At 45.1% G+C, this 14,272-nt stretch overlaps 1 protein-coding gene across 1 annotated transcript; it reads left to right on the top strand.

Annotated features, from left to right (window-relative positions):
* The first annotated feature begins 7,417 nt into the window (after window positions 1–7,417).
* LOC127225649 (cytochrome P450 11B1, mitochondrial) lies at window positions 7,418–13,002 on the top strand. Its single transcript, XM_051189122.1, has 9 exons — window positions 7,418–7,671; window positions 8,047–8,202; window positions 9,548–9,747; window positions 9,871–10,074; window positions 10,312–10,463; window positions 11,719–11,885; window positions 12,117–12,195; window positions 12,283–12,444; window positions 12,840–13,002. Exons 1-9 carry the CDS (start codon window positions 7,433–7,435, stop codon window positions 12,951–12,953), a joined length of 1,473 nt encoding a protein of 490 aa, XP_051045079.1. The 5' UTR covers window positions 7,418–7,432; the 3' UTR covers window positions 12,954–13,002.
* Window positions 13,003–14,272: the final 1,270 nt, after the last annotated feature.

Below are 14,272 nucleotides of genomic sequence, written 5' to 3'. Positions count from 1 at the left end.
TCAACCAGAGTGGTGGGCTTAGAATGGCACAGTTTGGGGGGAGGGCAAGTTCTTCATGGGGTGGTGGTGGTAGTGATGGTTGTGTTTGTGTATCAGAGCACCAGGAGGGCTCTTGCTGAGGACAGGACACAGAGGGGAGTGAGATTCAGAGCCTATCCAGGGAGTTCCCAGGGAATGGTGTGGGGGGATTCAACCCCAACTGGTCCCAGCCTCACCTCCAGCAGAGGCCAGGTGATAGGGGTCAAAGATTCAGCAGGCATGGACTCAGGATGATCCCTTGGGGATAGGCAGCTCTCTGTCTGGGGCCCAGAGCTCCAGCAGAGGACTGGCTATGGGGGTCCGAACCATGGATACAAATGTAAAGTTATGGCACTATGTTATATGTATGCTTCTACTCTTGTTTGGGACATTGTGCTTTTGCAACTCATTAAAATGTACTGTATATTTGAAAGCTACAGGTTACTAGTTAGTCATCTACAATAATCAAACTTGAAGTCATACTAGGTATGTTTTCAAGGTTAAACAGATATATTTTGAGAGACAGATGGTTTTCACACCCTTCAAAAAACAACACAATATGGCATTTAATATGTATAATAACCTCTGGCTTTTCAGGACCATGAGACACATCTGCCTTGACACCAGCAATTTACTTTAACAAATGATGATGGGTATCAAAAACCATCTTTATTTTAAAAGGTAGCAATTTGGACAAAAAATGCCTTGCCTCAGTTGTTGACATTGCAGTGTCAAAACTGGACCAGCAGAACACACACACACACACACACACACACACACACACACAAAAATCTGCCAATCTTTGCCAAGGCAGTGTAGGACAGTTCTTTAAAATTTCCTGTTTCTAAAATATCTCTCAGATATGCCAGGTCTGTAGGCCTGACACTTCAATGTTACAGAAGAACTTTGGGTGACTGTCCAGGCAGACAGATGTCCCTCTTGTTAGGTAAAATTACATCTTTCTGGAATCTAAATCAAATATTTAGACTTAAAGCTTTCCTTAGTTATGATCAAAGTAAGTTAGGTATGAAAATGTAGACTCACAAAGATAGATAAGAAAACATTTTCTTTAATTTTGCCTTTTGGACTGGATATTGTTACTGTAATTCTTAGTCAACAACTGTTTTGATACATATAGATTTACTATCTTAAAGTTCAATCCTTCCTTTTTAATTAGACAAAAGGGGGACTACTTTGGAGTACTCTTTGTTCACTGTAAATATGTATTACTCTCACTAGTTAGTAAAGATCTGACTGGCATATCTGGGCAGAAGAGATTGGACAAGAGAGTCAGACTAGGAGGAAAGAGAAAAACAGAGTTTCCATAGGTTCCATGAGATCCAGAATGAATAGGATGAGAAGTATATAAATGAGGTAAATGACTCTCAGAGCAGCACTTAAATTAACACAAATAAGTTAATTTAAGTTATAAGAGCTAGATATATACAAGCCAAACTTATCATCCAAGCTTTCATAATTACTAATAAATATCAATGTGTTTATTTGGTATCTGTCTGGAGGGACAACGTAAGTACAACTATAACCTTTGTCATTTAATTGGAAACTGAGGTCATGAATATTTAAAATTAATATTGAAAGTGAGTAGTGATTGCATTCATTGTGTTGTTGACTTTTAGTGGAGTTTGTTGTCAGTGCTCTTTGAAGTTTCAGTAATTATAGCTTTTTTTTTTGTCTTTCTACAATCTCTTGTTTATGCTCACTTCTCTCTTCAGCTTGTAATATTGCTTACCATGTTTCCCTTAGGATTGATCTTGTCTATAACATTTTAGACTGTTTATATCATGGAAAGATTTTCTCTTTTCTTTAATTATGGCAGGTAGTTTGCTGAGTACATTAGTATAGGTTGCCAGTCATGGTCTATTAGGACTTGGAATGCATTGCTCCAGCCTATTCTGACTCTCAAAAAATTCCATGAGAAATTTCTATGAGAAATCAGCTGTTACTTTTGTATGTGACTTGTGCTTTCAGTTTTCAATACTCCTATGCTCTGTACACTTAATGTTTGAAATGGTTTTCTTTTCTGGTCTTGTCTAATGGGTTTCTTTGTGTTTCTTGTTATCTTGTGTCTTTAATCTGTTTGGTTTTTTTTTTGTATGATCATGTTGAAGACCTGCCTATGCCTTTTACTTTGGGTTCTTCTCACTCATCTATTCCTATAACTTGAAGGTCTTGTCATTTCATGATGCTCCATATTTCCTGTCTGTTCCTTTCCTTTTACATTTTTTTCATACCCTTTTCTTGTTGCATCTCGATCTGCTAAAACCATCTATCTATCTGTCTGTCTGTCTGTCTGTCTATCTATCTATCTATTACAGGTTTGAGTCCATACCCCACCTGTGATCCACCTAGTACTATCAGCCAGGCCATGGGAAGAAGTTGATGTGTACTATTTGTGTTATGGCAGACAAAAGTTGAGTACCCTGAAGAAAAAGGTTGTGGGAATGGGTGGTGCACACAAGAAAGAATTAACATGAGGTCCTGTTAAATCCAAGTTCATAGACATCACAAGGGTATCCAAGTTTTCAAATACATTTTCCCATTGGGGACATTACACTACTAACCATAGCAAGCCATCCCTGACCTCAATGAGCCCATATCTGCCTCACATTCCAGGTTTTTGTAGTTCTTTTAAAAGTTCAACTGATTTAGTAGTTGCAACACTGTTCCAAATCTAAAGTCTCTTCTGGGAACCAAGGCCATCTCTTCACTGTGAATCCTTATGAAAACAAAACACCAAGTCATGCATTTCCCACCTACAAAGGCTCAGAGTAGTTGTGTGAATTCAGAATGGGAGAAACAGGGACTGTCCTAGTTTCATCTATGTTTCTGAGATAAATACAGCCCAACAACATTAACTTTGGAGGGCAACTGTTTGTTTAGTTTACAATTCCAAGTAACAGCCTATCATTGAGAGGGCATCAAGTCAGGAAGTTCAAATGGCTAGGCATATCATATCCACAATAAAGAGCAGAAGCATGTACCAGAAGTTCACTTGCTTTCTCTCAGCTTGATGTCTTTACTTGTAATAATTTAGCTCCCTAACTAAGAAATGTCACTGCCTACAATGAACTTAATCAAGACCTATTCACATGCAGACATGTCAACAAGATGACTACATGTAGACAATTTCTCATTGAGACCCACTACTCAGATGATCCTAGTGTTAAGTTGACAACTGAAGCTACCATCACAGAGACACAGTAAAGGAGGGTCAGACCAAAGCAAGCCTGGAACTCAGAGGGTCAAACATCAAATGCTTAAGCTTCTTCCATGTTTGGTTGGCATCTTGAGCTCAAGATGGCACCATCAGGGCTCAGTGGACTTGGCAAGTCTTACCTTTCTAAGGCTGTTTATTTCTGGACGGTATCTCTATCAACCAAGTTCTGCTCATCACCTGTAGCTCTTATTGGTGGACACCCACATTTCTGGCATCTCTAATATCCTGAGGTCCATTGCAGCTTAGGGTTACTCCTTGCTGCTTCCTGCACAGCCCATTCAAGAGTTTTATGTTGCCTGGCCTCAGCAGCTCTGCAATCTCATCACAAGCCTCATTTATACTCTTACTGATACATCCTGTATCTCTCCAAAATTATCATCATTTGTATGATACCAGAGTTCTGCTGCCAGTTTGAGGTTTAGCCAAGGGCTCCTTCTACAACAGCCACAGAAGTCTCTGAACACTTCCCTGTAATAAATTAGGGAAACATTTTTTTTCTAGAAAAGAACAGTGATTTGCATTCTTCCCTGAGTCTCAAAAAGACTGGATATTTAAGCTGGCCAAACTTGGGTTCTTAGTTTCTAGACACTGTTCCTATTATTCAGGTATAATAAAAAGGGATTTTCTCATTTGTCAGTCTCTCTAATGTCATAACAGTGACCTTGTCTCTTGTCATTACAACATTAACTCCATTTATACCCCTTCTTCACCAAACCACAAGTTTCAAAACTTTCTGTTTCCCTTGCTGTAATCTAAAAACAGTGAGTGACCAGCCCAAAACTCAATGTTATGCTATCTTGGAATTGCTTTAGTAGAAAACTTAGTGTAATATTTTTTATTTGTCCACATTCAAACTTCCAGGGCATGTGTAGAATGTATCCAGATACTTCATAGACTACCACATATAGTCTCTAAACCTTGTGGGGAATATCTTCTGTATGCTGAGAATATTTGTTTTGCTTATTAGATGATGAATAAAGCTAATTTGGCCAATGGTTAGGCAGGATGTAGCTCAGAAGGATGTATAGCCAGGGTTTCCAGACTAAGAAAATTTTTGGAAGAGGAGCAGGAGCCAACAGGAAGAGGCCGTATAATTGCTGAGAAAGCAAGAGGTTCTGGAATCATGGGATAAGCCATTAGTTCATGAAGATATATACAGATTAATATAAGTCAGCTAACAATTAAGTAAGAGTTTACAATAAGAAACATAAGTAATCTCTCAAAAGTTTATAATTAATATAAGACTCCGTGTGTTTTATTTGGACTAAACAACTGCAGGAACTGCGGGACAGAAACCCATGCACAACGAAATTCTGGCTGTCCTCTTGAGTCTCACAGACTGGACCTCATTGCCATAAAAAGAGAGAACATGAGACAGGTTTTATTTTAAACTTTGAAGAAGTAAGTTTTATGGTGGAGAGAATGTCAAATGGTGGGTGAGGAACTGTGCTTCCTATGATCCCTAAACTGAAATCTATTCCTACTATCTCCCTGCTCCCCTTTCACAGGCTGGTTCTCCAGATAGTTACCTTCTTCCTCTACTGAAGAAGCACAGCCTCCATTCCAAAGTCCCTATCTTTCTGGGGTTCATGATTCTCCTCCTCCCTTATGTGGACACATGGATTCAGTCATGTACCAGGCTGTGAGCTACTCATCAGTCCTACAGGGAATTGAGAGCAACTAGACAAACAGACTACAGCTTCTAGAGACAGGAACCTACTGCCTCCACTTCTTTGTGATCCTCCATGGACTGTAAACACACCTCATGTGGAAAACAGAACATAAGGATCCATTTCCTATATTAGTAAAGAGAACTTGGATACCACAATGGTCAGGACTGGGGGCTGAGCTGGGGGACTAATTAGAGAAGGCTTACAGCATCAGGTCAGAAGGTGAGAGCTGACATGACCAGAAGCAAAGGGGAAATGCAGGCTTCCCTTCAAAACCCTGGAGAGGGGTTCCATCAGAAGCTTAAAGCAGGTGAATAACAGAGGCAGTGGAACCATACAGAATGGGCAGGGTGAAGGAGGGAATAAAGGAGAAAGAGAGCCTTCAGAGGCATCACCTGAACTAAGGGACTATGTGACTTCCAAAGCCTTTCACACAGGAAATGGGACATTCCAATTATGAACACAGTGTCAAGGGCCAGATGCTGACAATGATCTCAAATTTATCTGGCAGCTCTGTGTGGGAGAGGCCGGGCTTGCTTCCATCCCCTATGGGGTCTATGTGATTTCACAGCAGGGACCTGTCTGCTGCAGGGGCATAGCTTTGTTTCTGGGAGCAAGGCAAGTATAGCACTTGAGATCTAGTGGAGCTTGGCAGCAAGTACTGTAAATCAGGAGTCAGGAGACTGGCACTTCATCTCCTTACAGATGTCAGACAGGAAACACAGAGCAGAAGCAGAAAGAAATGGGACTGAGGGAGAGAACCCTACACTCACCACAGAGTCCATTTTCTTCAGATAAGCCCCACCTGATAAATGTTGCATAGTCTCTGCAAACACAGCATCGTGGGGCAAAGTGTTGAAACACATAATCCCATGGGGATCTTTCTCACACAAACCATAACTGTGTTATTTAGTCAGTTTAGTCATGAAACAGTTTATTCACATTTTTAAAATCTTCCTTTGAGCACTCCATCCCCACCCATTACCCCCTGCAGCAGGCGAGAGACCTGGCTCTAGGAGTGGCAGGGGTAGCTTTGGTCCTCACAGGCTGTAGCACACAAGAGTGTGTGCTCTGCACACACTGGAACAGACTCCATTGTCCAGAGACTCAGGTGAGTAGGCCCTAAGGGCATGACAGCAGGGGACCTGACCACACTCCACCCTCATCTGCCATACTGTGTCATGGGTGAGGGAAGGATGCCCTCTCCCCTGCACCCCTTGCTCTATGAAGCTGAGAAAGCTGGCTCTGGAGTCACTAGAGTGAGAAAAGGAGCCCTACCCCTCACTAGCTACAGCACAAGAGAACTGAGTCTCCACACCCTTCCTGGGAAGTACACTAGAGCTGATCCTGTTGTCCTGGATATGGGTGAGCCAGCCCTGGGGGGTGTGAGAGCAGGTGATCTGATCCCTTTCCTTCTCCATAGGTCCCCTACAATAATTGTTGCCTGGGCAAAATAGTTGATCTGGCCCTGGTGATGGGCATGTGGGTGAGCCGGATAAGAGGACCTGAGAGCAGGAGAAGTGGCCCCACTGCTTAATTCATGTATTGGTGAGCTTGCCAAGGCAGTGTTGGAGAGCTTGCCCTGCACGGATGATGAGAGAAAGCTGGCACCTACCATCCAACTTTGAAATGTTGGAGCATGTGAAACAGCAGGATCTACATGACACAGGACAATAGCAGGTTACTAAAGAGCAACCACAGTGAGATCCCATTAACAGTGTTGTAGCAGAAGCCAGAGGCCTTGAGCAAGACAAATTGCTCCAATGACTGGTGGCAATGAACAGTTCCAAGTGAAGATAATATTCCAAGTGAAGACAATATTTGGGAATTTGGGCATTGTTCTTTCCAAACTACTACCTGCTGGTAAGGGGCGCTGTCATGGGGGATTCTTAGAAGATGCAGAATTCCTGGCTGTAGTCTGTAAGGCTTCTTTGTCCATCTGTTTTGAATGTAGGATCACCTGGTACTCTGTTTCAGGTGGTCTGGCTTGATCAAACCACATTAGTCTGGAAGGAATCCACAGCTTTTCATTTTCTATGGAAACAAAAATAGAGGAATCCACAGCTTTTCATTTTCTATGGAAACAAAAGTAGAAATCAAGGGAAGACACTTAAATGTTTCTCATGACATTTAGTGAAACCCATCCCCTTTATCCAGAAGATCTTCAAGGCAGGGTCACTCATTCAAGGCTCCATAGCAATGTAGAATGTCCATCTGACTGCTGTCAACCAGGGAACAAAAAGAGGACAGTACCGGCAGTGAAAATTCTTCAGGTGTCCATGTAGACTCTGCACTTGACCTCAACTCCCATGCTCCAGCAGACATTGCAGAGACAGGAGCAGGTAGAAGGCCATCTCCTTCCTCTACCTCCAGCAGCTCCATGACATCTGAAAAGAATTCTAGGACAAGTACAAGGACATACACAGAGTTGACACTGTCAATCATCATTTCTGTCCTCAAGGCAAGATAAAAGCCTGCGACATGAACAGAGTAGGAAGCAACAGCAATGGCACTCAGGGCAAAGGCAGATGTGTGGCTGGCAATACCCTGGCAGTGCCTGCACAAGAAGAGGGCAATGGGCACCACAGCAGCCCTTGCCCCTAACACACTGCATCCCTTTGAAGCCATACCACAGTACTCCAGAAACAGGTGGCTGAAGATGCTCCAGATCCTGAGGGAGCAGGGCCAAGAGAACTTGCACCTGGAGATGCATCAGGCCTTCCAGGAGCTGGGGCCCATTTTCAGGTAAGGGACTTCTGGACCCATAGCTAAGCACAGTGAGAGCTTGATGGCCTTCTGCTTGTTGAGGCTCTGCAGGGAGGAGGTGCTGCTGCACTTCCCAGTAGGCACCAGGCACTCCCTCCTTAGGAAGACAGGGAGCACAGTAGGTTATGCTCCTGACTCATGGAGGCCATGCTATTCCACATGCACATCACTGACCTCACAGAATGCCAGAGGGCTGAGGTGGTGAGGAGTCAGGCAGACAGTGGGGGAGCCTTCCTGCACGGACAGCAAGGGCTAGGAGAGGATGAGGGGAAAGAACACCCAGTCAGGGCTGTTTTCATGGCGCTCAGGTAGAGTGCATTCCACCCACTGGAGGGTCTGTTCTTCACCCCATAGGTACAGCATAGGAAGAACACAGATTGTGTCTGTGATGTTGCCAGAGGATGCTGAGAAGATATCCCAGGTAGACAGTACAGAGCCCTGCCGCATGCCCTTGGAACCATGGGTAGCCCACAGAGAACATCGTGGCCTGAGATGTGGAGTGTTCTTGCTGTGAGTGGTCACTGGGAAGGACCAGGGAGGTGAGACTATAGTCCTGAATACAGGATGCTGAACTGGCTGGGGCTAATGTGAAGACCAGTCATTAGCAAGCACTGATTTGTACCATGTGATGATGTTTGTTGTTCTGGTGAGGAAGGAGACAGCCAAATAGATGTAAGAGAAACTATGCTTCTTCATCCAATCCTTGCTCTGATCTGGTCTTTCCTGGGTATGATTCTCTTTCCAATAGCTAATAACAACACTCCAAGAAAGTTAAGGTGTGTGTGTGGGGGGGGATCCACTGACTTAAGGCCAAAGCCATCATCTGCCCCAACCTGATGTCTCACAATGCAGTCTCACTTCCCTAGGAGCACCTTCACCCAAGGACATGTGTCCTAGGCCATTCAGGGATGAAGGGATGGAGAGAAAGAAGTTGGTGGCACTTGTGGGCTCACCACCAAACATTGAATTGACTGGTGAAAGTGGGGAGAATGGGATCCTGCATCTGGGTGCATATCTGGAGAGGCAATAGGGGCCCTGCTTGCTTGGGCTACATGAGCACTAAAGAGCTTATTACTAATGTCAAGAAATAGGATCAGGTTGTGAACAATGATCTGAGAGCACATAAAGGCAGTATTTTCTTAGTAATGATTTAGAAAAACAAGTTCCTGGAAGTTTGAGGGAAGCCATCTGGAAGGAAATGCTAAACAGGAGTGGAGGCAGAGCCATGTGTACATGTATGTGCACAGGTCTTGCATGGGTATATTTGTAGTATGTAACTTGTTACTATTTATTTGAAAGTGTGGCTGTGTGACTAATTCCTTCCCTGAAGGAATGTGTATTTCCCTCCGTGTCCTGGGCTGTTCTTTTAGGTCTATGCATATACAGACTTAATTGTCACAAACATTTTTCAGAATCTCATGAGATCCCTGTGCCCTGGGCTGTGGTTTGTGCCCTGTTATAAGGGGTCCTCTGCTGTGGCTCCTACCCTAGGGAGGATGAGATCCCTTAGCTGAGACAGGCAGATGCTGGTGACTCAGAGACCACACATTGGACAGGACTGACATGGTTGGTGAGCTCAGCTAGGGCTTCTCCTCTGTGGGCAGGTGGTGCAGGCCAGGTGGACAGAGCTTGACAGCATGGACTCCTTTCTCCATGGCTGTGGATGTTAGACTTAGTGAACTCTGTCCAACCCATGGAAGTTGTGTTTGTAGAAAGAATTGGGAACAGGACTAGCAGAGCCTGCTTCTGAGCCTGGCACATCTTTGCCCCAATTTCTTTGAGGCAGAAAGATGGGCACAGGCCTGGGCCAGACTTATCGTAGGAGGTGTCTGTAGCTCTGTTCTGTGTCCTGCAGAAATGGGCCTGAATGGCGTGTCAACCGAATGAGGCTCAACCCACATGTGCTATCACCAAAGGCTGTTCAGAAGTTTGTCCCCATGGTGGACATGGTAGCAAGGGACTTCTTGGAGGCCCTGAAGAAGAAGGTGCTGGTGAATGCCCATGGCAGCTTCTCAATGGACTTTCATTCCAGTGTGTTCAACTATACCATAGAAGGTGTGTGGCCCGGGAAGGTTCCAGATTGAGGGGTACAAGAAAGGCATAAGCCAAGAAGAAGTAGAAAGGGACAGCATTGAACCCAAGAAATACTTAGGCTCAGTGATAATATTATCTTTTCAGCCAGCCACTATGTTCTTTTTGGGGAGCGGCTGGGCCTCTTTGGCCATGACCTGAACTCTGGCAGTCTAAAATTCGTCCATGCCTTGCATTCCATAATGAAGACCACCCCACAGCTCATGTATTTGCCCCGTGGCCTGACTCGCTGGACAAGTACCCGGGTGTGGAAAGAGAACTTTGAGTCATGGGATTTCATCTCTGAACAAGGTGAGGGCCACTGCCCTGGTCCAGGGACAACTGTCACATGAGTCTCATTCACCTTCATTTCCTTCAAAGGGATATGACTGCTAAGGCCCTTCCCCTGTGATTTCACAGTGAGTTCAGAGTTATAAGAGCCAACTGTGGTGGCTAACAGGCAGGAAAACTGAGGTGCTAGGGACTTGATAAGCTAGTCTGAGAGGCCTGACCCAGCAAAATGACTTCATGTTTTCTCCTTTTCTACAGTCACAAAATATATCAAGAATGTGTATCAAGAGGTGAGAAGTGTTCACCCACAGACCTGGAGTGTTTTATCGGAGCTGGTAGCAGAGGGTGCTCTGCCAATGGATGCCATCCAAACCAATTCTCTGGAACTCACTGCTGGAAGTGTGGACACGGTCAGGCCCATAGTAGCATAACTGCCACCCTGACATCCCCTGGGTTACCCTCCAAAGCGTAGTTCCTTCCTCACCTGGGTCATCATAGCCATTCTATGAGTATCCAGTTAAATGTCTGAAAAAAGGAAAGGGATGATAGCTGGAGAGTTTGTACAGAAGGCAGCTGGCTACTCATTACTTACTCCAAGGCATGAACATGCTGTGGGCCTAGGAGGATAGTGAGTGGCCCAGAGTACTCTCTTGGTTCATGGAGCAAGCACTCTTGTCAGTGGAATCTTGAGGCAGATTCAAGGAAAACAAGGCTTAGGAAGCAACAAACACCCAAGTTGCCTACTGATGCAGAAGAGAGAAGATCACAATGCAGTCACTTGGAAATGTTCATCCTGGTACAAATTTCCAGGCTGTCAAGAGACCCTTTTAGAAGAGACTGCTCTTGGAAAGATTAGGATCATATATTACAAGTTCTAGTTAAGAAAGAGCAAGAAAAGTGTCCACAATGCTCAAACAGTGCAGTAGTTTCTCTCAGGGAATGAGAACCAATATAGGGCTTGTGGGAGTGAGAAGACCAGAGAGCCCATTAAAAGGAGTCTGAAAAGACAGAGTTGTATGCACACTTGCCAATACTTAGGGATGCAGCAAGTTACCCAAACAGGGGACACAGGCCCAGTTCGGGCCAATTGGGATCTGGTCTCCATTAGTAAGAGCAAATAAGCCAGCATAAAATCAGTTTGATATGGCCAATGTGCAGCATGAAAAGTGATCAATGACTTCAGGGAGACCCCTAAGAAACGTCTTTTGTGGTCCACAGCATGGAAAGGGTATTTTGGATCTAGAGGCTCAGGATTTACACTATTCAGGAGGAGTCAGTGTAAAGATCTGTGACCTGTTATAGGTTTGTAAATAAGGGCAATGACCATGGACACATGGACAGCTGATGCAAATCATGTATTTGGGAAGGTAAGGGATGCACAGTTTCCTTTAGTGACACAGAGTCCATCTTAATGGGCATCAGATCAGGTTTTGACCACCCAACTCTGAAGATATTGAGGTGTTGGCCAGGAGTGGGGTGTCAGTGATTTTTTTTTCCTCACTTTTGTAGGGCAAGAATGTAAGGGGAACTTTTGAGGAAGAGGTATGGGCTTGAGGGTTCCACTTTGTTATAATCATGCACTACCACTAGGGAAGGCAATCTTATGGCAGAAATGCCATTAGGAGAGTCAGGCTTGGTGTCTACCATTCCTCTCTGTCCCTGCAGACAGCAGTGCCCTTGGTAATGACCCTGTTTGAGCTGGCTCGGAACCCAGATGTTCAGCAGGCAGTTCGGCAGGAGAGCCTGGCAGCTGAGGCCATCATTGCTGCAAATCCTCAGAGGGTTATGTCAGACCTGCCACTGTTGCAGGCTGCCCTTAAAGAGACCTTGAGGTGGGTGCCGGCTGCCCTTTTTCTGCTGTCCTGTTTCTCTCTTTTCTGGGGCTGAGAGCAGCCATGTCTGCTCTTCTACCTATGGCTGGATGCCTTTGTTCTTCTAGAGGTTGGCTGAGGCCAGGATAGCCAGGATTCACACTCCTGGGAGACCTGAGGGAAAAAGGTAGAGATGTGGACAGGGGAAGTCCTTCATAGCTGGGGTCACTTCTGTTCTGTCTCCAACTCCAGGCTCTATCCTGTTGCTGTCTTTTTGGAGAGAATTCTAAGCTCAGACTTAGTGCTTCAGAATTACCATGTCCCTGCTGGGGTGAGTGATCCTTATATGCCCACCAGTTGCCCTTTTCTGCTTCACCTCAAAGAGGCAGCTGACCTTGCCCTTGGCATCTGCCCACAGACAATCCTCCACATAAGTGTCTACTCCATGGGCAGAAACCCTGCTGTATTTCCAAGGCCAGAGTGCTACATGCCCCAGCGCTGGCTGGTAAGGAAAAGCAGTTTCCAGTACCTGACCTTCGGCTTTGGTGTGCGCCAGTGCCTGGGGAAGCGCCTGGCACAGGTGGAGATGATGCTCCTGTTGCACCATGTGAGCAGCTGGGGAGGGGCCAGTGGGATGGGTTGTGGCTGGATGGGTAGAGATGGGCAACTAAGACAGACCTGCAGAATTTATCACAGCCTAGGGTGTCTCGCTCACCAGAGCAGGAACCCAGTGAGGGAAGGGCAGTAGGTGCAATAGGATGGGACCTGCAAAGAACTGAGGGCAAACTGAGTCTACATAGGGCCTTAATGGGAGCTTGGTGGGTGGGTATGGTCTCTAGAGCAGGGCTAGGCTCTCAGGGCCCTACAGGAGGTCCTCTTTGCAGCATGGTGGCAGCACTTAGCAGTTTAGTGCATGTAGGCCATTGCTCAGGCCCTGCTGAGGATGCCAGATGGAGAGCCTCCCTTTTGTTCCAGGTGCTGAAATCCTTCAAGGTGGAGACACAGGAGCAAGAGGATGTGCAGATGGCCTACCGCTTTGTTTTGATGCCCAGCTCCAGCCCCCTCCTCACTTTAAGGCCTGTCAAGTAGTTGCAAACCCCTTTTTTGTGCCCCAGGTGGCCAGCAACTCCCTACTGTCCTGATGACATGCTATCCTCTATTCTCTTTTGGGGTACCAGGCCTGTAGCCATGGCTACCTTCTTTGTAGGCTGTAATTCAAGGACTGGAAATAGCTCTGGAGGATTACTGTCCCTTCTCAGCACCTCCCCCCGCCCCACAAGCACAGTCCCTATCTCCAACAGTGTTCATTCTAGTGAGCCTACATTCTGGCTTTGCCTTCCTCTCTTGTCACTAAAATCTTTGTTACTCTCTTCCTGAACCATCTCCTCAAGTCTAAAGTTTCTTTGTATTGCTTGAGTGTAGTGCAAAAGGAATTGAGCATCAGCTTGGACATCTCATGTCTCTAGGTAATGCCCAGGAGAATACTGGTGAGACATTCTCATGTTGAGGAGAGACAGAACTGGCCGTGTGTATGCTGCACACCCAAGACATCATGGGGTATGGCTGAGTCAGAGGCACAGTGGATGCTCAGTGATCACCCTCCATTCCAGACCATGAGCAGATCTTGAGGATGCTGAGAGGGCTAATGGCCTCAAGGTTGGCCAAAACAAAAACATAAAACAAAACAACAGCAACAAACCCAAACCAAACAAAAAACTTGGAGAAATGTTCTGGTAACACAAGGATCAGAAAATGTTTGGCAATTTCATAATGGTTCTTTAAACATTTCTGCTAAATGGATGAGTACATATTACAAGTCAGACTCACCTGGGGCATTTGGAGCAGCAGCATATAATACCTTTTAGCCACCATGTTCCTAGTCTACTCTACATACAGCACTGGCCAAAGCACAGTGCTCCATCAGTGATTGTCACAAACAGACCTCATAAGCTGAACTCACCATACCCTGTTTGCCTCTTTCCTTCTTTGCTGTCCTTATAAAATATGAAATTAACAGACCACTAGCTCCACCAACCTACAAGTCCAACATATCATCAGATATCATCATGATCTTATAGAAATGCTTACCCCATCTGCCTATCTGCCTCTCCATTGTGCCCACCAATGTATTTTTAATCTGCCTTGTTTATAACTCTCTTTGTTTGGTAAAACTACAAAACCCTCATGAAAATGTTTCCTTATGGTAACAAGGACTGTGTGGCAACAATCTAAATTTGTGTTCCCCACCATGGTCACTAAGAATGGCTCCAGAATAAACCATTTCTCATTCACTTTTAGGTTAGAGCTACAGGTGTGTGTGTGTGTACAATTATTCTTTGTAAACAATGTCATGATTCTGAGTCATTGTCATTCGTATTTAGAGACCTGTGAGAAGCCCCGTTACGTGT

This window comes from Phodopus roborovskii, unplaced genomic scaffold (genome assembly GCF_943737965.1).
Source record: "Phodopus roborovskii unplaced genomic scaffold, PHOROB, whole genome shotgun sequence".
NCBI classification, from domain to species: domain Eukaryota; kingdom Metazoa; phylum Chordata; class Mammalia; order Rodentia; family Cricetidae; genus Phodopus; species Phodopus roborovskii.
The sequence above is the reverse complement of the archived record's forward strand: the minus strand, read 5'-3'. Positions and strand labels throughout refer to the sequence as shown.

What these genes read in the sequence shown, in the direction of transcription:
- LOC127225649 (XM_051189122.1), top strand. Translation starts at nt 7,433, where the DNA reads ATGGCACTCAGGGCAAAGGCAGATGTGTGGCTGGCAATACCCTGGCAG. An exon ending in GAGCTGGGGCCCATTTTCAG is followed by an intron (nt 7,672 to 8,046) that starts GTAAGGGACTTC and finishes TTCACCCCATAG; the next exon opens with GTACAGCATAGGAAGAACAC. An exon ending in TGGGGAAGCGCCTGGCACAG is followed by an intron (nt 12,445 to 12,839) that starts GTGGAGATGATG and finishes CTTTTGTTCCAG; the next exon opens with GTGCTGAAATCCTTCAAGGT.